The sequence below is a fragment of the Chionomys nivalis genome, chromosome 1 (assembly GCF_950005125.1).
Source record: "Chionomys nivalis chromosome 1, mChiNiv1.1, whole genome shotgun sequence".
Lineage (NCBI taxonomy): Eukaryota > Metazoa > Chordata > Mammalia > Rodentia > Cricetidae > Chionomys > Chionomys nivalis.
Window position 1 is genome coordinate 29276030 of NC_080086.1, and position 25248 is coordinate 29301277.

Sequence of the window (25248 nt, forward strand, 5' to 3'; positions counted from 1 at the left end):
AGATATTTCTTACATTTATGATACGACCCCAGAACAGCAATGTTTCCAAAGGAAATCTTGCAAATTTACCATGCAAATAGCACAAGAAGCCAAAACCAGTTTCACTTCAATTTTGTCACATTAGATGAAAGAGGGATAAGCTATTCTTGATACCGAGGGTGACCGTTGATTCCTGCAGATATTACTACCAGCTTTCCTGATTCAAGTGTATGAAAAGAAACCTGACTACCTACCACCTTCTGCCTCTCAAATGCTAAGTGTTAAGATAAAACTTGTGCATCACAACCATCTACTATCAGCTTTTGTGCAGACAATGCACACACATTTAAACCTTAAGCTCCTAATGTATATTTATAAGCCACCATCCACCAACAAGCACTTTCAGTAGTCTACACCTATTTCTATTTTGTTTTTTTAAAAGTGAATATGTATAAAATGTTTAATTGAACTAAATAAAAAAAAACTGAGGGTGAGGGTACATGACAAACATAACATTAGAAAAACTGGACAATTTTAGTCAACGTCAGGAATCAGGATACATCCCTGGCCTAGCCATGAAGCTGGATAATTACCCAGCAACAATGTAGAAGGTAAATATTGGCAGTTACATTTTTGCAAGACAAAAATAATTTACAATTCTATAAAATCTATGTCTCAATAGATGTCTATAGGTTAGCATGTAAATCTAATCCTTCAAATTAAAAATAAATGATAGTATGAATTCTGTATGTTCTTCAAGTTAATCTATCTTTAACTATTCGGTTACTGACCATGTGCTTTATTAACAATTTGATTATGTTTGTGTAAAATTCTATTATAGCATAGTATTTCTAAGCAGAAGTTTTTTGTTTTGTTTTGTTCTTTGACATAGGGTTTCTCTTGTAACAAACAGCCTTGGCGGTCCCAGAACTCAATCTATAGGACAGGCTGGCCTGGCTGAACTCACAGAGATCCACCTGCCTCTACCTCCCAAGTGCTGGGATTAAAGGCATGGACTGCCTGACGAATAACAATAACTTAATCCACATTAGATGCTTCAGGAAGGTGTCACAAATTAATTTTAAATTCGGATTGGAACAAATTACAAATATTTTAAGAGCATTTGTTTATGAAGTAGTATGGGCTTATAAAGTAATTATAAAATTTATTGATTATTACAACACCATATAGCCCTGACATGATAGGAAGATCACATTATTGCAAATAAATAGGTCAGACACTATATAAACAGACACAACAGCTGATCCACGTGCAGACTTTTCTTCTTTCTGTTCTTACTCGTATCACATTCAGTAGTTTGGGCTATTATTACAATATACCAATAATAGTTGATTCTTTCTGTTTTTGCTATGAAGTCCAGGATGACTTATACTTCCTAGCAATCCTCTAGTCTTAGCCTCGAGTGATGGGATTTAGGCGGTATCATCACACCCTGGCTTAATTTTAATAAAAAAGAATAAAAGCTTATCTTTTATCTATTCAAGGCAGGTTTTACACCTTCCCACTTAAAAAAAGATTTATTATGTTTCAAAATATATGTGTATGTCTGCATGGCTTTATGTACACCAGTTATGTAAGGATCTATGGAAGCCTGAGGGTATCAGATCCTGTAGAATTGGAGTTATAGGTGATTGTGAGCTGTCTGATATAAGTGTAGGGAAGTGAATCTGGGACCTTTTATTAGAACAGCAAACTCGGGATTCTCCTGCCTCTGCGTCCTTCGACAAATACTACTGGCGTGCACCACCACTGCCGGGCGGTGGAGGCGCAAACTTTAATTCCAGCACAGGGGAGAAAGCCGCAAAAGGATCTCTGAATTAGAAGCTAGCCTGGTCTGCAGAATGAGTTCCAAGACAGGCTCCAAAGTTACAGAGAGAAATGCTGTCTTGAACAAAAAGAGCAAACTCAGGTTGGCCAGTGGTGGCGCGTGCCTTTAATCCCATCACTTGGGAGACAGGTGGATCTCTGTGAGTTCCAGGCCAGCCTGGTCTACAGACTGAGTTCCAGGACAGCCAGGGCTGCTATTACACAGAGAAACTCTGTCTTAAAAAAACCAAACAACAACAACAATAACAAAAAGGAACAGCAAACGCTATTAACCACCAAGACCTCTCTCCAGTCCCTCTCCCCAAACTATTAAAGTTTACTATCCCATCCCCTAAGATTTATCAAATCTTCTAACTCTCTACCTGGATTTGTTAGGAAATACAAATGTTGCTGCGTAAGGTAGCACACACTTTTGAGTTTCAGGCCAGTCAAGGATACATAAAGAGACCCATTCTCAAAAAACAAAAACCAAAAACAAAAAAATACCCCCAAATCTCCAAAAACCAAAAGTTAATATATTTAGCTTCCAACAACCTATTTATAAACAATGGTAGGAAGGAATGGATTCTTTTAATTGCTATAAAAGTTCTGTGTAAAAATAGTAGTTTACTTTGCTATCAGAAAACTGAAATTGCAATGAAGAGATAACATGGGTTCACCAGATTACAGCAGCTAAATAAAACTCTGAAGAGCCAGTTCTCTCACAAGACTACCACTCAGGATGTAGCATGTCCTTTACACGTTGCTTGAGCTGTAAATTTGTGTCATGTTCTTTAGTAATGATAAATCTTTCAATTTTCACATATGACAAATACTCTTTCACTGTTATCTTTGGACTAGGATGGGATGTGGTAAATTGATAGCCAGATTATTGTTGAAGCATTCAGCTTTAATTGTCCCATAGCTCACTGACTCTAGGGAGACCTTACTAGGAGAATAGTCTTTGACTTGTTCATAAATATAGTTTCATCTGGTCCTCGAGTTCTGACTAATTTTCAGCAAATGTAATCTCTCAAACACATTTGAGAATCAAAAGTGCTGTTGCGTTAAGCCCCATTCAACATTTTCCTTTAAAAAACTTGGCTGGTAGCCGGGCAGTGGTGGCGCACGCCTTTAATTCCAGCACTCGGGAGGCAGAGGCAGGCAGATCTCTGTGAGTTTGAGGCCAGCCTGGTCTACAAAGGGAGTTCCAGGACAGGCTCCAAAGCTAGAGAGAAACCCTGTCTCGAAAAAACAAAAAACAAAAAAAAAAAAACCAAAAAACACTTGGCTGGCATCTTGCTGTGTAGATTGGGTTGTCCATGACTTCTGAAATCCTGCCCGTCAAGCAAGTGCTGAGAATTAGTTGAATTTTGAAGAAAGAAGTTTTATTTTTAAGATTACTATTGTAAGTGTATGAGATTGTGCACATCTGTGCAGAGGTCAGAGGATGACTTTCAAGAGTTATTTTTTCTCCTTCCACAGTGGGTTCCAAGATTTGAATTATGGTTCCTAGGTTTGTGTAGGAAGTGTTTTTATCTACTGAGATATCTAAATAGCCCAATAAATTAAAGTTTTTGACATTGTATTTTACTACTTATTATACATGCATGTGATGATGAGAACCAGGCTTAGGGCATTCAACTTTAATCCCACCATACAATAGGCATAGGCAGGATAATCTTTTTATGGCCAGACTGTCTACATAGTGAATTCCAGGCCAGGCAGGGTTATATAACAAGACTATCTAAAACAAAATCCCCTAAACAAGGGTTAGAGATGGCTCAACACTTAAAAGCACTGGCTACTTAATCTTCCAGGTGACCCAGGTTCAATCCCTAGCACTCACATGGTGACTACAACTATGAGTAACTATAGTTGCAGGGAACTCAACATCCTCTTTTAACTGCCATGGGCACTACACACACATGACATGCAAGCATAAATACAGGCAAAAACATCTACTCTCACATAAAAATAAAGACATGATCAGAAAAGCTGTGATTAGCAGCATGGGATTCTCACAAAGTATGTCCTATTAATAGATGGAATTGGGGCTCACCTGATAGTCCAACCCTCTTTCAATAATTCCATGTAATTCTGTCTCAACTATATACACCTTGGTGTGTGTGCATGTGCGCACGCGCTGGACTATGCAGAAGGTTAATTGAGGCTGTGACTCTCTGGTAATATAGCTCTTGAAACAAAGAGCAGTATGGACTTTTTATTTTTTAAAGATTTATTTATTATGTATACAGTGTTCTGGGCACCAGATTTCATTTTAGATGGGTGTGAGCCATCATGCAGTTCAGTATTGCTAGGTAGTAAGAAGGTACATTCTCATTCATTCACCCCCCTCCCCCCATTGGATACTAAACCCAGAGCTATATGTAGCAAGTTATGTAAACATTCTACCACTAAGTTGTAACTTTGGCCTTTTTTGGTTGTTTTTGCTTCTCTGTGTAGCCTTGGCTGTCCTGAAGCTCTATAGACCAGGCCGGTCTCGGACTCCCAAGAGATCTGTCTGCCTCTGCAGCTGAGTGCAGGGCCTTGGTTGGCCTGAGACTCACTTTGTAGACCAGAATAGGATAAAAGGCACAAGTCCAGAAAACACTGCAGAAGAGGGGGCAGAAAGATTTTAAGCCAGAGGATCAGGGAGTTTGCTGTGAGACTGTGTCTCCTAAGTAAAGGCAGAGGCAATAGCCATAAAGTCTTACTAATAGAGCTCTGAAAGCATTCATACAAGCTAATACTGTATGGTCTGAGCGGGTTATATTTAGGAATGTAAATGAGAAAAAAAAAAAAGAGGCCATAAATTTGAAGAACAGGGAGGGTATATGGGAGTGTTTGGAGAAAAGAAAGGAAGGGAGAAATGTTATAACAATTACAATCTGAACAAAGACATGTTCTACCATGCCTGGCTAGCCCAAAAATTTTTTAAAGAAACACAATGTATATAAAGAGGCTCATAAAAACAGTATGCTGAACATAACTCAAGTAATAAATGACAAGCACAGCAAAGACTACTACATAGACACCTCTACAGCTTTGAGAAAAATCATTTCTGCTAGAAGAACTATTAAATGAAGGCCCTCTGAGAGTGCTTCCAATACACTGACTCATGTGTTTAAAATTATGGTAGTTGTGCCAAACGGGGGTGGCACACAACTTTAAACCTCACACTCGGAGGCAGAGGCAGGTAGATTTCTGTTAGTCTGAGGCAGTCTGACTTACAGAGCAAGTTCCAGGACTGGCTCTGTAACTCCTGGGAAACTCTGTCTTAAAAAACCAAAACCAAAAACATGGTAATTATACACTGTTTTTCCTTCACTATATACAATATAGATAAATGAGACAAAATATGTAGTCCAGGATGGCTTTAAACTCAGCAGTTTTTCTGCCTTGGAGCCCCAATACCGGAATCACAGAAAGAAGTCACTATACTAGTTCTGTCAACTATTTTATATAGAATCATTTCTGCTTTAGAGGAAAATTTTTATTATGCTGGGAACTGGCTCAGAATGCAATGATTTTCAACTTAGCAAAACCATATGGTGGCTCACAGCCATCTATAATGGGATCTGATGCCCTCTTCTAGCATTGTGTACATGCAGATATAGTACCACATACATAAAAGAAGTTAAAATCTTAAAAGAATTTGAAAATACAAGCATACTAACAGTTTTGTGATTTTTTTTGATATAGAGTATGTACAAGTCTAAGATTACTGATAAACTTGCTAGTACTATAAATGGATGTATTTTCAGTGACTTTTAGAAATTTTTTTGAGACAGATTTCTCTGTATAGTTATGGAACTCACTCTGTAGAACAGGCTCGCTTTGAACTCACAGAAGATCCACCTGCCTCTGTCTCCCAAGTGCTGGGACTAGAAGTGTGTGTAACCACCACCTGGCTATTTCAAATATATTAATCCAGACAGGCTGTAAACCTGCAGGATAGCAGGTATAATTTCAAAGGATCTGAAGGGTGGGAATGTATTGTCTAGAATGGTTAGCAGTGGATTTTGATAACTAATCTAGCCAGCTAAAACTGGCAGGAAGTCCTACTTAACATGCATTGACTTATTTGCATTTTATAGTCTTTTTATTCTTGTTTGTTAGAGACTAAGGATACAGCTTAGTGAGGAAAACACTTGCCTAGTATGCTTAGTTACTAGGATCTTCCCCCATTTTGAAAAAACAAATTTGTTGCTATTATGTTATATTGCAGAAGGTCTTCCAAATTAGCATCATTAACATTACAGTCTAGGTTTAGCTTAGGCTTGATGGATTTTAATATATTTTTCATTTGATATGGAGGTATCTCTCATATGCCAATATTAAGAAGCTGACACGGGGACTACTGAAAAACATTGTGTTTCATTATATCAGGAATGGGGAACGAAGTCTAAGCACTGAAAAGGAGTGAACACAAAGCCCACTCCTAATGTGGGATTCCCCTGTGTGTGCAGCGAATATATCTTAATATCATTGGTTAATAAAGACACTATTTTGGCCAATGGCAAGTCAGAATAGAACTAGGCGGGAAAACTAAACTGAATGCTGAGAGAAAGAAGGCAGAGTCTGAGAGGTGGTGCCATGTAGCTGCCAGAGGAGAAAGACACGAGCCACCATAAACCACAAGGCTCATGGTAAAATATAAAATAATAGAAATGGGTTAATTTAAGATATTAGAGCTAGTTTGCAATATGCCTAAGTGATTGGCCAAGCCCTGTTGTAATAATACAGTTTATATGTAATTATTTCATGTTTGGGCGGCAGGGAATGAACAAACAGTCTCTCCCTACACACTCCTAACCAAGACACTATTTGCAACTAATACCTGCTGGAAAGCGGGGAGGGAAGTGGTCAGTTTTTACCAACTGGGTGTCCCTAGGTACATCAATCCCTACCTGAAGAGCCATAGGCAGTTAATGGTTGCTGGAGGAGTCATATTCAATAGCAGTGTAGCCAATGATAAGTTGCTATTGCTCAATTAAATAAACCTTTACTCAAGTAAGTAACTAATTAATTAAGGCTAGCGTCAAGCTCACGATCCCCCTGCTTACACTCTTGAGCATTAAGGCGGCTAAGTGTCACCAGAACTACTTCAAGAAGGACTTAAAAACAAAATGTGTAAAGGGGGAGGGGGGGAATGCAGGTGCCCATGGAGTACAGGAGGTGCTGGATCCTGAGGAGCTGGAGTAACATTTGGCAGCTGAGTCACCTAACATGGGTGATGGGAAGTGAACTTGAGCTTTCTACAAGAGCAGCATGCACTTTTAACCCCCGAGCCATCTCTCCTACCTGAAGTGAAATTTTTTAATTCTTCCACAAGGGGAAGAAAAAAGAGACAGAAAAATGTTTGAAAATGCCATGTATAAGGAATGTGTGTGTAGATCTAAATACACAGTCATAAAGTTATGCCTTAAAATTATCATTTTTGTTGGGAGTAGGGGAGAGCCAAATCAGATCACATTTCCTGGTGCTACTTATAGAGAAATGAAAGCTGGTTCCAGTCTTTAAGAGGTCATTCTAAGGACTGGTGGGTGGTAAGCGGGGGGACTTGCAGAGATAAGGAGAACATCATAAACAACCTTCAGGATAAGGACAGCAAGCAGGTGAATGAGCTGCAATATTAACATCAGTTCTACCAGGAATAGTGAGATCAGATAAGCAGGGAGGTTCTACCTTCTGGGCAATCATGTTGCAGATTTCAGGCAGGAAGTCCTCGCTGAGGAGCTTGTAGAGTTGCCGCTCTCGAAGAGAGGTCCTCTCTCGGAAGCTCTCAGTGACCTGTCTCCATTCTTCTTCTGTTTGACAGAGGAGCCACCAGGTACCTTGGCCTGGCCCTCGGGACCCTGCAAAGAAAAATGAATGGGACCTCAATATGTTGCCCATGAAGTGTGGAACTCCAGAGATCAAGTGCTCCTCTTGCTTCAGCCCACAACCATTGGGGATAATAGGCGCTTTACACAAAGTCTGCATGATAATCTATCCCCCCCTTTTAAAGAGTCTCATTATAGACTAGCCTAAAACTCAGAGATCACCTATCTCTGCTTCCCAAGTGCTAGGATTGCGTATACTTTTAATTTTCCTATTACCATAATTTTTTGTAAGTAGAGAAATACCTGCAAAAACAAAACTATATTGTGATTTAAAGAAAAATTTAACATTCTAGAAATGTTTAAAAATGTATTATTTTTCTAGAAAAATGGTTTGGAAACTGAAGCTGTAGAAATGTATTCCTTATCTCATCTATGACACCGTAAATTGGTTATTTCCCTCCAAATTTAAAGAATTTGGATCACATAATTAAAGTCTCATCAGAGTCCAGGCATGTTGCATTCCTTTAACCCCAGAACTTGGAAGGCAGAGGCAGGAGGATCTTTGTGAGTTCAAGGTCAGCCTGATCTACAGTTCCAGGATAGCCAGGGCCACACATAGAGAAAGCCTGTCTCGGAAAATCAAAAATAGAAAAAGAAAAAAATAAAAATCTAATTATGTATGTATGTGTATATATGTATGCAGGCAACATGCATACAATACTTTCCAGGTCACTGATATTAAAAGGCCATTTTCTAGGAAGGTACTTGTCCATCCACATGTTTTTGTCTTTAGTATACTGTGCCAGGTAACAGAACAAAACTAGTTCTGATCTGAGATGGAGGGTAGGGAAATAATGAAATAGGGAGCAAAAAAAATTGGTGTCTGCTTTAATCATCCTAACTACTGAATGATTAGAAAAGTGTTATCGCTGTGTATGTTTAGGAATTCTATTGACTTCATAGACAGCAACAAAGATCATTATTACCATTTCTTGTCAGTAGGTCAGATGCCAACGCGTTTTCTTCCTGCTTTTCACTGAAACACAGGAAAAAGAAAAAGTAGTTAAAACAAGACACCGACATGCCCAAATTGTTTGGAATTTCTTGCAGTTATGGATCCAGTTAGCACAATGGTGGCTGGGGATGGGGTGAGCTGTCAAAATTCAAAGTTAGGAAGACTAATTCTAATAAGAAATAAAAGTAGAATGTAGGGTATGCTTGCTGTAGGAAACTGAAGTACTGAAACCTGAGCATCAAGATTATGGCATCAGTTCCAAGGAAAAATGGTACTGTCGAAATTCTCTGACTCATGGTACACTAAGGAGGACATGTTGTTAACTTACCCTTATCTAAGGAAGATGCAAGAAAATGAACTAAAAAGTTGAACTTCCTCTGCTCAAGGTCTGTCACTTACCAGCAGAGGGTAGCACGAGCCCACGTGTACCAATGCAATGGTTCTAAGTTTCTTTTCTTTTCTTTTCTTTTTTTTTTTTTTTTTGATTTTCGAGACAGGGTTTCTCTGTGGCTTTGGAGCCTGTCCTGGAACTAGCTCTGTAGACCAGGCTGGTCTCAAACTCACAGAGATCCGCCTGCCTCTGCCTCCCGAGTGCTGGGATTAAAGGTGGTTCTAAGTTTCTAACAATAAAGTAGGTACACAACAGTTTTCTGTTTATACAAGAGCATGTGGACTTCTCAGGAAACCCAAAAACAGATTCTAAATATATATATCTCAGGACATTTTCCACAAAATCACTAAGCAATAGGCAGTTGTAATCTACTTAAATTTAACTGATCTACTTATTAACCATAAGATTTCTTAAGAATCCTTTCCATAACCAATCTCTTTACCAAAGCTTTGCTATGTAGTCCAAACTAGCTTGGAACTGAGGATCCTCCTGCCTCGGCCTTTGTTGTTAGGGGAGAAGAAAATTTAAAAATAAAAATAAGTAAATCACTGAAAATGCCATTGCCACTACAAACCTATCTAAATTAAGTAGACTATTTACTCTCATGAGAAGAGGGTATTATGTTACTAGAAATGTTAAGGGCCCAAGTTTGATCCTCAGTACCTACATTACTTTTTTAAAAAGCAAAGCTTGTGTGCTGGCTAGTTTTAAGTCAATTTGACACACGCTAGGGAACCTCAATTAAGAAAATGCCACCATAGGACCCAGCTGTACAGCATTTTCTCGATTAGCGATCAGTGGAAGAGGGTGGTGCCATCCCTGGCCTGGAGGTCCTGGCTTCTAGAATAAAGCAGGCTAAGCAAGCCAGTAAGCAGCACCTCTACTTGTTCTCTGCCTCTGGTTTTCTGACCTGTTTAAATTCCTGTTCAACGACAGACTAGAAAGTGTAAGCTAAATAAACCCTATTGCTCCCAACTTGCTTTGGGGGTACAGTGTCTCATCACAGCAACAGAAATCCTAAGACAGCCAGCATGTAATCCCAGTGCTAGCAATGTAAGCCAAAATCAAGGAAGAAACAAACATCAAGCTCTGGCATCCATGTTTGCACAACTCCCTCCACATACTCATAAATAAAAGTAATGATATAAAAAAAAAAGCAATGATATATGAAGTTTCCCAGATGCAAATGATTATAAAATTAAATATAAAATTAAAGATTCAAAAAGTTTTACACAGCCTGGTCTACAGGACAGGCTCCAAAGCCACAGAGAAACCCAGTCTCGAAAAACCAAAAAAAAAAAAAATAAGTTTTACATTTTATCTCTTCTTCATTGTACTTGTTCTGATACCTTAATTACTACAGTGAAAGAATTAAGGCCTAATCATAGAATGATATATAACAACTCTACTAAAAGTTTAACTAGTCAATGTTTGGTAGGAGTAGGCTAGGAAAAGGAACCCCTTCTGGATTCTATCACTGTACGATGTCCATAGCCTAAAATAATCATGCAATTAAACTGCCCCACTTTCTTGTGGTATAACAATGAATTTTAAAATGTACGTTAAAATGCAGCCTTCATTTTCTTGTACTGCCATGTGCTGTCCTGTTCAGTTTAATCCTCACTAAATGAGCAGTTATCATCCAATACAATAAGAGGCTCAGGGAGGCAGGTAACTTGATAGATGTCATGCAGACAAGGTTGCTTGACAATTCCATGGACTCTGGCTCAGGTCTCTCTAAGCAATTATCTATGTATGCCCTGTTCATGCACAGTAAAGACAGAGTGTGAGGTGAAATCAAGTTCCCTCCAGTATGAGACCTGTGGACACAGATCAATGAGATTTCTTACCTTGATATAATTTCCTCTTGTACTTTTTTCCGTTTTGGAGGTCTTCCTCTTCTTTTGCCTGTTTTTCCAGGAACATTCGAGACATTTTTTTGTCTTTCACTTTCCCTAAGAAACAATATCGTTAAATAGAAATGTTCTAGAGTATTACTTAAAACTAATGTAATTTTAGCATTTATTAGTAATTACAGTATTCTGTAATTACAGTATTCTGCCACAAGGATACAAAAATGGATTATGCAAAATAGCAGAAACAGGGAATCAACAGCTTGATTTCTCTTACACAGGGATAATAAAATGTGAAATCATGAAACACTGACATTCTATTAAAATGTAACATCTAACCCCTTGCTAAGAGCAGGCACTGCTCATAGCAGTAAGAAAGTTTCAATAAAACCAGAGCTTAGCATCATTCTAGGCACCATGATAATGAGAAGTAATGATGGTGGACCGTGAAGTTTCTAAGGCAGATTACCAATCCTAATAGAAAAAAGGAGTACTCAAAGCCTGCAGTATTAAACAGTCTGTGGAACTGTATAGGTGCTTATTGGGAATCTTTTATATATACCTATAGTGGGACATTTGTTTAACTATGGAAAGACGTGTTGCCCTTTTACTTACCTGACTAAGGTACCTAATTTGTCTAATAAAAAGCTGAATGGCCAACAGTGAGTGGGGAGGTATAGGCAGAGTTCTGGGCAGAGAGAGAGTAAGGAGGAGGAGGAATTCATGCTCAGCAGACAGGGAGAAGGCAGGAAAAGTAGGACATACATAATGAAAGAAAGGCATAAAGCCCCAACACAAAACATAGATGAAAAGAAACAGATTAAATTAAAAGAGCTAGTGGGACCTAAGCTAAGTCCAAGCATCTTTATTTGGAAGCTGGTTGAAGGCCAAAACAAAATGCCAAATTCCAAGTATTGCATTAGAAAAAACAAGTGCTATATAATTCTGATACATTAACTTTCACAGTCCTCAACCCCCAGACAGATACAGGGATTCTCTACGTAACAGCTCTGGCCATCCTCAGACTCACACTATAGACCAAGGTTGTCCTCAAACTCAGAGATCTGCCTGCCTCTGCCTAGCAAGTGCTCAGATTAAAGGCATGTGCCACCATACCTGGCCTTTTTCATAGCATTCTAGAGCAGTTCTCACAGCCATTATGTTAGAGACAGTACCTGCTCAAGGAGAGTTCTCCATTGGACCTTCCTTGTACTGGGTCTTCTTTGTACATCCGTGTCCCATAGAAGTACCAGTAGAGTGCACCTGAATTGTCTTCACCCAAAGGCTCCACTCGGAGACTATCCGCATCCAGACCCTGGGCAGAACAGGAAAATAGATTTGTAAAAATAAAGAACATAAAACAGGAGAAAACTAAAATGACAATTCAAACTTGACACTCAGAGACACTCATATTTTAACATCCTAATATGCTGTACATAATTTATGAAATACAGACAGAATAGGAGGGTACCTTCTTTGATAAACAAGATGAGAAAATTCTAGGTGCTCCTTATAATCAACCATGGCTCCCATGCACAAAAATAGGAATCAAAAAGAATTGTACAACTCTTTGGCTTAGAGTTGCTATTTTATGTGTACACATGTAAAAGGAAGGACTCTCATGCTAAATACAATCAGAACACTCAAGGCAGTTCTTACTCAAGGACCTCACTTTTTACTCTCAACAATCCTCCTGCCTCAGCCTCCCCAATACTGGTATTACAGAGGCTCAACAGGCGTAAGTTTCTACCATACTTATATGCATACTTCTAGTCAGATGTTCTGAAGGCTTTGTTTTAAGTGGTTTTGCACTATACTAAATGCTAAAAAATAAAAAAGTGCATGTGTCTGTGTGTGCCACATATGTGCGGGTAGCCATGGAGGACAAAGAGAATTCCCTAAAGCTGAAATTGTGAGCTCTTCCTCTGTAAGAGTGGTGAGAGCTTTTAACCGCTGAGACATCTCTCTACACAACAAAACACCTTCTGAATTACGGGCTGAGACCCAGAAAAGCAATTTCCAATGAATTACAGGGAATGATCTGAACTGGTCTTCTCACTGTTAATGTTAATTGCTCAGCAGGGACTGAACTAAGTTATATGACTTTTATGTGTCTGTGCACAGGGCTCACTGAGAACTGCTATATTTAATCCAATGATTGAGTAGGATTGGAAATTACCCTCCCAAACCTTGGTGGAACAGCCTCAGGAGGCAGAGTCAGGCAGATTTCTGAGTTTCAGGTCAACCTGGTCTTCAAAGTAGATCCAGGACAGCCAGGGCTGTTACACAGAGAAACCCTGTCTCAAAAAACTGTGTGTGTGTGTGGGGGGGGGGGGGGGAGGGAGGAGGGATAGCTTCAAGTCTCTGGAGCTTGACTGTTAATTACAGGAAAAAAAAATCAGTGGCAAATTCATTCCTGTTTTGTGTGAAGACAAGATTACAAGTAGGTTTTCCTGTATGAGATAATGCTCAGGAAATGAAAAGAAACAAATTTAAAAGTTATCTATCTGTATGGCTTGCATTCCTTTGGTCACATGGGCATGAATGTCTATAAAAGTCATTATCAATTGAGAGCATGAAGACTACTATGAATAAGTTAAACTCCTGCTTCTCAATACTGTTAGATTTCAGGCTCAAAATGCTGGCTTCTTACTGCTCTAGAAAAGGAGCTTGCTAGAAAGGTACCTTAAGAAGATCAAAGACATCATCTGCATCTAGCCGGTAATCACAGAGGCGATGGAGGATCTCTACCCGAGTGCGCAGAGGAAGGTCTTGAAAACTGGCTTCTCTCAGAGGGTTGGGCTTTCCTTCTTCAAGCTCCCAACGATAGTTAATGATATCTTCCAGGTAGCTGTGGAATGTCTGAGGCCTAATCAAATGGCCCCAAATTCACAAATACATTAATATAAAACAGAAGATGGGGAGAGGAAAGTTGACAATTTATAAAATAAAACAGCAGTTAAAAAAGGACATTAAAGCTTTTGACTGAAATTGTGCATTAGACTATATCACTTCATCAAATCACAAAGATAAACTGAATGAAAGAATATTTTTGTCAGGTGGTTGGTGGTGCATGTCTTTAAACCCAGTACTTGGGAGGCAGAGACAGATCTCTGTGAGTTGGAGGTCAACCTGGTCTGCAAATCAAGTTCCAGGAGAGTCAGAGCTGTTACATGAAAAACCCTGGGGGTGACCGGCAGGCAGACGCATGCAGAGACGTGGCAGAGACCGGCGCACAGACACAGCTGATGTGGGATAGTCCAAGCATGAAACAGTGAAGCCCACACTGAGAGCAGATCGCCCCACTACAATTAAATCAAGTAGGTTTCTTGGGGCCTAACCTGCAGAGTGGGAGGCCTCTTACTGGTGAGGTCCTCTGGCGAACGGGGAGACTGGTCCTCAGATGGGGAGTCTGAGGATGGCCAGAGCATAAGGGGATCAAGGGGATTCGTATTGGAAAGGAAGAAGTTAAACTTTCGTTATTTGCAGATGATATGATAGTATACATAAGCGACCCCAAAAACTCTACCAAAGAACTCCTACAGCTGATAAACACCTTTGGTAATGTGACAGGATACAAGATCAACTCCAAAAAATCAGTTGCCTTCTTCCTATACACTAATGATAAGGAAGCAGAGAGGGAATTCAGAGAAGCATCACCTTTCACGATAGCCACAAATAACATAAAGTATCTTGGGGATAACTCTGACCAAGGAAGCGAAAGATCTATTTGACAAGAATTTTAAGTCTTTGAAGAAAGAAATTGAAGAGAACACCAGAAAATGGAAGGATCTCCCTTGCTCTTGGATTGGGAGGATCAACATAGTAAAAATGGCAATTCTACCAAAAGCAATCTATAGATTCAATGCAATCCCCATCAAAATTCTTCACAGATCTGGAGAAGACAATAATCAACTTTATATGGAAAAACAAAAAACCCAGGATAGCCAAAACAATCTTATACAATAAAGGATAGTCTGGAGGCATTACCATCCCTGACTTCAAACTCTATTACAGAGCTTCAGTATTGAAAACAGCTTGGTATTGGCATAAAAACAGAGACGTCGACCAATGGAATCGAATAGAAGACCCGGACTTTAACCCACAAACCTATGAACACCTGATTTTCGATAAAGGAGCTAAAAGTATACAATGGAAAAAAGAGAGCATCTTCAACAAATTGTGCTGGCAAAACTGGATGTCAATCTGTAGAAGAGTAAAAATAGATCCATATCTATCACCATGCACAAAACTCAAGTCCAAATGGATTAAAGATCTCAATATCAGTCCGAACACAGTGAACCTGATAGAAGCAAAAGTGGGAAGTACTCTACAACACATGGGCACAGGAGACCACTTCCTACGTATAACCCCAGCAGCACAGACACTAAGGGCATCATTGAATAAATGGGACCTCCTGAGACTGAGAAGCTTCTGTAAAGCAAAGGACACTGTCACTAAGACAAAAAGGCAACCCACTGACTGGGAGAAGATCTTCACCAACCCCGCAACTGACAAAGGTCTGATCTCCAAAATATATAAAGAACTCAAGAAACTAGACCGTAAAAGGCTAATCAACCCAATTATAAAATGGGGCACTGAGCTGAACAGAGAAGTCTCAACAGAAGAAGTTCAAATGGCCAAAAGACACTTAAGGTCATGCTCAACTTCCTTATCAATCAGGGAAATGCAAATCAAGACAACTTTAAGATACCATCTTACACCTGTCAGAATGGCTAAAATCAAAAACCCCAATGATAGCCTTTGCTGGAGAGGTTGTGGAGAAGGGGGTACACTCATCCATTGCTGGTGGGAATGCAAACTTGTGCAACTAGTTTGGAAAGCAGTGTGGCAGTTTCTCAGGAAATTCGGGATCAACCTACCCCTGGACCCAGCAATACCACTCTTGGGAATATACCCAAGAGATGCCATATCATACATATGCTCAACTATGTTCATAGCAGCATTGTTTGTAATAGCCAGAACCTGGAAACAACCTAGATGCCCTTCAATGGAAGAATGGATGAAGAAAGTATGGAATATATACATAGCAGAGTACTACTCAGCAGTAAAAAACAATGACTTCTTGAATTTTTTATGCAAATGGACGGAAATAGAAAACACTATCCTGAGTGAGGTAAGCCAGACCCAAAAAGAGAAACATGGGATATACTCACTCATATTTGGTTTCTAGCCATAAATAAAGGACATTGAGACTATAATTCGTCATCCTGAGAAGCTAAACGAGAAGGTGAACCCAAAGGAAAACATTTAGGCATCCTCCTGAATATTAAACTTCATCAGGCGATGAAAGGAGACAGAGACAGAGACCCACATTGGAGCACCAGACTGAAATCTCAAGGTCCAAATCAGGAGCAGAAGGAGAGAGAGCACGAGCAAGAAACTCAGGACCGCGAGGGGTGCACCCACACACTGAGACAATGGGGATGTTCTATCGGGAACTCACCAAGGCCATCTGGCCTGGGTCTGAAAAAGCATGGGATAAAACCGGACTCGCTGAACATAGCGGACAATGAGGACTACGAGAACTCAAGAACAATGGCAATGGGTTTTTGATCCTACTGCACGTACTGGCTTTGTGGGAGCCTAGGCAGTGTGGATGCTCACCTTAGTAGACCTGGATGGAGGTTGGTGGTCCTTGGACTTCCCACAGGGCAGGGAACCCTGATTGCTCTTAGGGCTGACGAGGGAGGGGGACTTGATCGGGGGAGGGGAAGGGAAATGGGAGGTGGTGGTGGGGAGGAGGCAGAAATCTTTAATAAATAAATTAATTAATTAAAAAAAAAGAAAAACCCTGGGGGTGGGGTGGGAATTTTCACATAATGGGTTATCTTACTTTAACTAAGATGAAAAACTCCTTAATCGTGTAAAATCCAAAGTAGAGGCAACAGTCTCACCCTCTGCTCATACTATTAAATTTTACAGCGTTCCCATAAAAACATGCTTAAAAATTGGGGATGTGACTTAAGGCTATCAGCCCTTCAGAAACAGTCTGCCCAAATGCATTTACTGATAATACAGGTTAAGATGCAAAGATATAGAAAAGTATCTTAATATCATATCACTTTAATGTGCATACACAATCACACTATATACTAATTTTTTTTTCTTTTAAAAAATTAGTTTATGCTGGGCATGATGGTACATGCCTTTAATCCCAGAACTTGGGAGGAGAAGGCAGATGGTTCTCTGTGAGTTTCAGGACAGACTGGGCTTATATAGAGACCAGGTTACAAAAACACAACAAAGAAAAATCAGACAAAAACAGACAAAACAAACCCCAAACACTGTGTGGTCAGGTGTTCCTTATGTGTGTGCTATGGTTCACATGTGGTGACCACAGAACACCTTGTGGAAGTTGGTTCTACCCTTCTACCACAAGGAACCTGGGGCTCCCACTTAGGTCATCATGGGCCTGTCATTCTTTACATCCATCTTGTATGTTGTCTGGCGTGGTCTTAGTTCCTAGTCTCATGTTGTCCTATAACCACTGCTTCCTAAGTATCTGAAGTACAGGTGTATGCCAGTGTAACTGGGTAATCTAAGCTTTGAACACAGGTATTTCACACAAAAAAAATTAATATTTTACTACACAACGACAGTTTAGAGAACTGAAAGAATTGTCAGTTAATACTAATGAGCCAGGTATCAGGGGCTAGGTTTTAAAAAAACACCTATGTAGAAATTAAGAAAGCAGTTACTGTTGAAGGGTATGTGAGCAGACTATGTAAAGATGTGTAGCTGCTTCACCTTGCCTGCTTAAGGCACCTTCTGATTGGTTTAATAAAGAGCTGAATGATCAACAGCTGGGAAGGAGAAAATAAGTTGGACTTCCAGTGAAAGAGAGGAACTCTGGGTGGATTTGTCAGCAAGATACATGAAAAATTGGAATAGAGGAGAGGTAAAAAGTCACATGCCAGAACATTAATTAATAGAAATGGGTTAATTTAAGTTGTAAGAGGTAGTGGGATAAGCCTAAGCTAAGGTCAAACATTCATAATTAATAAGAAGTCTCTGCGGCTAGCAGTCCCAAAAAATAGTCTGAGAAGGAAGTCCAACTACAGGTCACTACACACGCAAACTCGCACATGTGATTGTCCTTGAACTGATGAGTAGAGAACTAAAATGTGTATCAATACAACAAGGCATTATCTGCCCACTGAAAGAAATGAAGTAACTGAGTCTCAGTGGCTTGCACCTGCAATCCCAGAACTCAGGAGGCTGAGAGAGAATGATCACCTAAATTAGAGGTTCTCAACCTTCATAGTGCTGCGACCCTTTAAAAAGTTCCTCATGTGATGTGGAAAGGTCATTTGTCAATCTGTTGTTTCATTCGTTAATCAATAAAGAAAACTGCTTGGTCTGATAGGTCAGAAAATTAGGTAGGTGGAGTAGACAGAACAGAATGCTGGGAAGAAGGGAAGTGAGTGAGCTAGATGCCATGTCTCTCCTCTCCAGGGCAGATGCAATTGAGCCAGCCATCAGGTCAGACATGCTGAATCTTTCCCGGTAAGCCACCACATCGTGGTGCTACACAGATTATTACAAATGGGTTAGCAAGATATGAGAGTTAGCCAAGAAGAGACTACATATAATGGGCCAGGCAGTGTTTATATGAATACAGTTTTTGTGTTGTTATTTCCGGGCATAAGCTAGCCAGGCGGCCGGAGCCGGGTGGCAGGAACACTGCCCACAGCTCCTTCTACACTCATGTTGTAGTGGTCCCAAATCATAAAATTCTTTTTGATGCTACTTCACAGCTGTAATTTCGCTACTATTATGAATCATAATGCAAATATCTTACATGTAACCTCTAACAAGTTGTTTGAGTCCCAAAGGCGTAGTGGCCCACTGGCCTATGTGGTGAGCTACAGGTCAGTCCAGGCTACAGAGAAAGACACTGTTTTCTTTTTTCTTTCTTTTTAGGTTGGGGATTTATAATAAAATATAGAAAACTACAACTAATTAAGTGAAAGAAGCCCAATACTAAAAAATATTGCATGATTTCACTATCAGGAAGTACCCCAAATTCAGAAGTATAGCTCATTAGTTAAGAGCACTGCTCTTCCAGAGGACCTGAGTTCAATTCCTAGCACCTACATAAGGCAGCTAATAAACTGCCCGTAACTCGAGCTTGAAGGGAATCTAACACCTCTGACCTCTTCAAGCACCAGCACATATGTACACATATAATACTAAAGATAAAAGATAAAAATTTTTAAAGTACCTAGAATAGCCAAATGTATTGTGATTGATAAACAAGCAAAACAGTGTTGCTGACAGAGAATTGAGGGTGGGGGAAGTAACAAGTGACCACTAGTGATTTAGACTAGTTTGGGAGATAAAAATAAGCATTCTAAAAGAGTATGGTAGGCTTCATAGTTAGTTTTATATTATACTCCAAACTAATGACTTATACATTCAAGCTCAGAAGAACAAAAGGAAAAATAACGAAATAAAAGTGGAAAGAGCTCAGAAGATGGCAGATCTTTGTGAGTTTCAGGTCAGTCTTGTCTAGAGTGAGTTCCAGGACATGCTCCAAAGTTACACAGAGCTCTGGAGCTCAAAAAACTCAAAAAGTCCTTGCTATACATACAAAAAAAAAAATCAGAGACTGTATTCCCAGCACCCACCAAATGAGTCTGGCAGGCAGCCTATGTTTCTACCATGTGGAGGCAGAGAGAGGACTAACTGAGCAAGTTGGCTAATTAGGTTACATAAATCACTGAGTTCTAGGTTCAAATGAGGGGTTCTGCCACAATATGTAAGGTTAAGGGCTATGAAAGAAGGCTCCTGACATCAATCTTGGGCCTCAACGTATACGTGAACACACATACATACATAAATGTATAAACAATATACACACATATACGTTTTTAAAGGTGAAGAATTGAGGAAGAAGACAACTTGATCTCAACTTCTTGTCTACACATGCCTACAGAGTACACCTGCACACTGCACATTAGTTTTACACACACACACACACACACACACACACACACACAATAAAACAATGATTAAAGGAAAGAACAATTATGCCATACAGATAAAGGGAGCCTAAGAAAAATGAACAGGGTTGGAGGTATAGCTCAGTGATGCAGCAATTGCCTAATGTGTGAGAGTCCCTAGGTTTGAACCATGGCTCTGAACAAGGATACAACAGATTAACTGATTTTTAGAGTTAGATACCAATATATCGAATTTAAATTTTTATATGGATTGGGCCAACAAGATGGTTCATTGGGCAAAGTTGCTTGCGGTCAAGCCAGAAGACATGTTTGGAGTCCCATGACCCATATGGTAAAAGGAGAGAAAGAACCAACTACTTCAAGTTGTTCTCTGACCTCCATTCACAAGAGCTCACAGGCACACACACACACAATAAATTTTTTAGAATTATGTGAAAGTACAATGGTAAAAACAAACCCTCCCCCACTTTTTTGATGGAATCTTAATTTGCTTAGTCTGGGCTTGCCTCAAACTTACTATATAGCCAAGGATGATCTTGATCCTACTGTCTTCACTTTGATCTCAATTGTTACAATTGCAGGCCTATGATGCCATGTCCCATTTATGTATTGCTGGAGATGAGAGATTTGCATATCCTAGGCAAGCAGTCTACCAACTAAGACAAACCTGCAACTCTTAAAAAATGAAAGAATAAGGGAGAGAGAGAGATAGCTTAACAGTTAAGAGCACTGGCTGCTCTTCCAGAAGACCCAAGTCCGATTCCTAACACCCTTATGGCAGCTCACAAATGGCTGTAACCACAGTCCTAGAGGATTCAATGCTCTTATTCTTTCATAAAACCTGCACACATTGGCCGGGCGGTGGTGGCGCACGCCTTTAATCCCAGCACTCGGGAGGCAGAGGCAGGCGGATCTCTGTGAGTTCGAGACCAGCCTGGTCTACAAGAGCTAGTTCCAGGACAGGCTCCAAAACCACAGAGAAACCCTGTCTCGAAAAACCAAAAAAAAAAAACCTGCACACATGTGGTACATAGACTTAACATGCTCATCAATCACCCACATATATAGATATGAGTGTTCTATTTCCATGTAAGACTTCATTATCAGAAGAGGACATCAGATCACACTACAGATGGTTCTGAACCACCATATAGTTGCTGGGAATGGAACTCAGGTCCTCTGGAAGAGCAGCAAGTGCTCTCAACCACTGAGCCATCTCTCCATCTCCACCTATACACATTTAAAAAGAATGAAGTTGGTAACCTTATCCTACCCAATTTGAGGAGATATTTTATCTTTGTATGATGATAGAACATACATATCAACACTGAGTAAAGATACCCACCTCATCTCATATTATATAAACAAAAACACAAATTAAATTTTATGAAATCCTGGCTGTCCTGAAACTCACAAAGATCTGCTGTGGGATAATGGTCTTATACATTGTAAAGATTTGTCAACTTGTATTGTTTTAATAAAACACTGATTGGCCAGTAGCCAGGCAGGAAGTATAGGCTGGGCAACGAGAACAGGAGAATTCTGGGAAGAGGAAAAGTCAGTCTGCAGTTGTCACCCAGGCACAGAGGAAGCAAGATGAGAATGCCTCGCTGATAAAAGGTACCAAGCCACATGGCTGACACAGACAAGAATTATGGGTTAATGTAGGATGTAAGAGTTAATAAGGAGCCTGAGCTAATAGGCCAACCAGTTTATAATTAATGTAGACCTCTGTGTGCTTCTTTGGGACTGAATGGCTGTGGGACTTGGCAGGACAGAAAGCTCTGACAACAAAGATCTGCCTGGCTCTGACTCTCGAATGATGGAATTAAGAGTGTGCCAATATACCCAGTCCAAATTTCACCTTGGTATCAACTCTAAAAAGCTAAATCTACAGCCCCACTTAGTGTGTATAGTGTTCATATGTGTGGTAAGAGGCACGCACGCACAACACACACATACACAGAGGGTGCCTTTTCCAATAATAGCTCTCCACATTCTATATGAAGACAGGTCTCATCTGAACACAGAGCTTACCAATTCAGTTAGTCTAGCCAGCCAGCTTATGATGCCTGAGAACTGGCATTACATTCAGGTGTGGCCTGCATTTAAACAGGTCCAAAGGATTGGAGCTCGAGTTCTCTTTCTTGAATGTCAAGCTTTAACCCACTGAACAATCTTGTCAGCCCATTTAAGAACTTTTTTAAAATGCAACAAGGTGTCTGTCTATGTGACACTAAGGTCCCTTAGACTGGGAGGGGGTGATGATGATGATGATGATGATGAAATATACTGTAAAAATTGATAAACTACAGCTAAATGGAAACAAACAAGTATTAAAAAGTGAAATAAAGGGGGGTATTAAATATTTATTGGGGAACACTAACAAACAACAAGGTAGAGAGCCACTGTGGTCCTTTGCTCTGTGCAGGAAGCTGTAGTCAGATCTCCAACCACCCAAGAGAGCAAGTGAACTCCTCCTTCCTCAGATCTCTCCACAGATAGAAGACCACACCCTAAGTCCAGTACCCCCAAAAGCTACTGGCTGAATGAATTCCCCAAACAGGTACCATACAAAGTACTACAAGTATGGCCTAGATCACTGGGGAACACCACCTGTAACTAACACACTAAATCCAAGGCCCAACTCCAGGCTACTTTGGTAATCCAGCCCGTGCAAAGTATCCCTTATGTGCTACTTTGTGAAATCATCCTGTTTTCCATATCCCAGTTTCCCTCACTTTATATTTACAAAATTAAATCATGGGTAACACTTCTGTAGAGTGCTTTATTTGCCCAACCTTACCTATGTGAGAGGCTCAGCTGATAGGAGTCAAGGAGGGGCCACTATAGCTGATTATTCCAATGACAAGAACTGACTGCTGTATATACAACCACAGCACGGTTGTCTTAACAGGTGTCTGTCTATGTGACACTAAGGTCAAACTCTCCTACTTGGAGTAGGTTCTACACTCAAAGATTTACAGGATTATGTGGGCCATCCTCACTCAACAACCACCCACACAATCTTTTGAAGAACTGCTTTTTTGGTAGGTTTACCCCCCCCCCCCTTTAGTAACAGATCAAATCCAAGGCTCCAACGTACTAGTTCTATCACTAAACTACACCCTCAAGTGTTACAAACGAATTCCTGAACATCCTTCCTCATCTTGAGGGCATGAAGCTGAACTTGAACTCCTGGACAATTACAAATGTGACCTGAAAACTTTTGAACCAAGGCTTTATTCTCTGAAGACAGTATTTCTAAACAAAATCAATTTAATTAGAATTTCACCATGGTCTTTAGAAAATTCAACTTAGAAGAAATGGTATATTTGTGAGTTCAAGGCCAGTCTGGTCTGCCAGGGCAACACAGAAAACCCTGTTTCAACAACAACAACAAAAACCCCACCAACACCGGGCGATGGTGGCGCATGCCTTTAATCCCAGCACTTGGGAGGCAGAGGCAGGCAGATCTCTGTGAGTTCAAGACCAGCCTGGTCTACAAGAGCTAGTTCTAGGACAGGCTCTAAAACCACAGAGAAACCCTATCTCGAAAAACAAAACAAAACAAAACAAAACCCTAATGAAGGTATGAATGTAGGTGACCAACAGCAGCAATGTGGGAGGTGTATTTTTCACTAGTGGAAATCAGAAATTTTCACATCATGTTATATATGCTGCAGGTACCTCGAAGTAAACATTTATGCTCATCAATTGTTGTAAATCCCATTACTGCAGGATTACTACTACTGGGCATGGTGATGCGCACAAATTCAAATCATCCTACACAACCAGTTGGAGTCCAGCCTGGGTTTCACATAATTCTGCAAAAGGACCCAGAAACCATGGCCCACTGTGGTGTAATCTGATGTCTAGATTCTGGTTTTTTTTCTTTCTTTCTTTTTAAAATGGCCTGAGAGATAAGAGTGGTTCTTATGTTTTTGAAAGTAACATTTTAAAGTATAATATTTTATATTTTATGATTTTGGGTGTTAGACATATTAGTTTAGGATAGCAAAGAAAAAGAGCACCATTTCACTGAAGTGTCAGCGCAGCACACACTTTACTCTGGATCAAGAGGGCATGCTCGGGAAGAACGAACAGACCTAACTAGGAAGTGAACTTAATTTATAACTCTAAGGAAGACGGTGATTGTCTTTCTCCATTGGGGATTTCCAGAGTCTCACTCTAGCTCACACTGGCCCTAAGTTCTCAGGAAGCCTCTTGTCTTAGCCTACACAGTGCTTGGATAGATGTGAACCACTAGCTCCAGATGTATTTTTGTTCTTATGCATACTATGCAGTAACTGTCTACTTACAATGATAAAAATCATAATGTAATTACCAGCATAAAATTGTGCAGTCAAGGATAGCCTGGTTAAACAACTGATAGGTCTAAAGGACACCATGTTCAGAGCTAATAAAAATTACCGAGAAATCCCATGGTTTCCAAGTTGGTTCAAAAATAGAACAAAGCCACTTCTATAGTGGGCAGTCTGCTGGTTTGTTGACAAAATCTTTATAAAAACATTGTTTACTTTTCTTTATGTGTATTTGTGTTTTGCCTAAATGTGTGCCTCTGCACCAAGTGCAGGACTATTGCCTAAGGAGGCCACAAGAGGGAATCAAACCTGGAAGAACATCCAACGCTCTTAACCAGTAAGCCATAACTGCACCTGTCCCATTAACAAATTTTAACTGGGCATTTCTTTCAACTGAGTGCACAGCCAGAAACAAAAATACAGAGATTAATTTGAACAGCTAGTAAATTTAGTATAAGGCTACTCACAGTTAAAAGTCAGACAAAGTATCTACCCAAAAGACTGGATTATCTGATAAATCACATTTAGAGAAAAGTTGGTTATAAGAAAAATTATTGTTGGGCTGGAGAGATGGCTCAGAGGTTAAGAGCATTGCCTGCTCTACCAAAGGTCCTGAGTTCAATTCCCAGCAACCACATGGTGGCTCACAACCATCTGTAAGGAGGTCTGGTGCCCTCTTCTGGCCTTCAGACATACACACAGACAGAATATTGTATACATAATAAATAAATAAATATTTTTTAAAAAAAAGAAAAATTATTGTTATAAGAAACATAGATATGAAATTACAAACCATATACAAGTGATTACAAGTGTTTTAAAATGAATGAATGACACTGGGAGTGGCAAAACAAATCATGTCTTTAATCCTACCACTTCAGAAACAAAGGCAGGTGAACTAAACATAAGCTTGAGGCCAGCCGGTGCCACAGTGAGGAAGTTGGTGGTAGTGGTGATGGTAGTGGTGATGGTAAGATTCATTTTTAATCTCTCTGACCAAACCAACACATAATTTAACATGCATGCATTAAATACAAAAT

The 25248-nt window shown here is 39.9% G+C and overlaps 1 protein-coding gene across 4 annotated transcripts in view; it reads right to left on the reverse strand.

The window, feature by feature from the left end:
• LOC130880726 (chromatin remodeling regulator CECR2) overlaps positions 1–25248 on the reverse strand; it is a 123980-nt gene that overhangs the window by 26952 nt on the left and 71780 nt on the right. For all 4 annotated transcript variants that reach the window (XM_057779933.1, XM_057779925.1, XM_057779916.1 and 1 more), the window contains exons 3-7: positions 13579–13762; positions 12069–12208; positions 10891–10995; positions 8621–8670; positions 7498–7667 (exon numbers count right to left, since the gene is read on the reverse strand). In XM_057779933.1, the coding sequence (XP_057635916.1) occupies positions 7498–7667; positions 8621–8670; positions 10891–10995; positions 12069–12208; positions 13579–13762 (649 nt within the window). The remainder of the gene's footprint in view (positions 1–7497; positions 7668–8620; positions 8671–10890; positions 10996–12068; positions 12209–13578; positions 13763–25248) is intronic.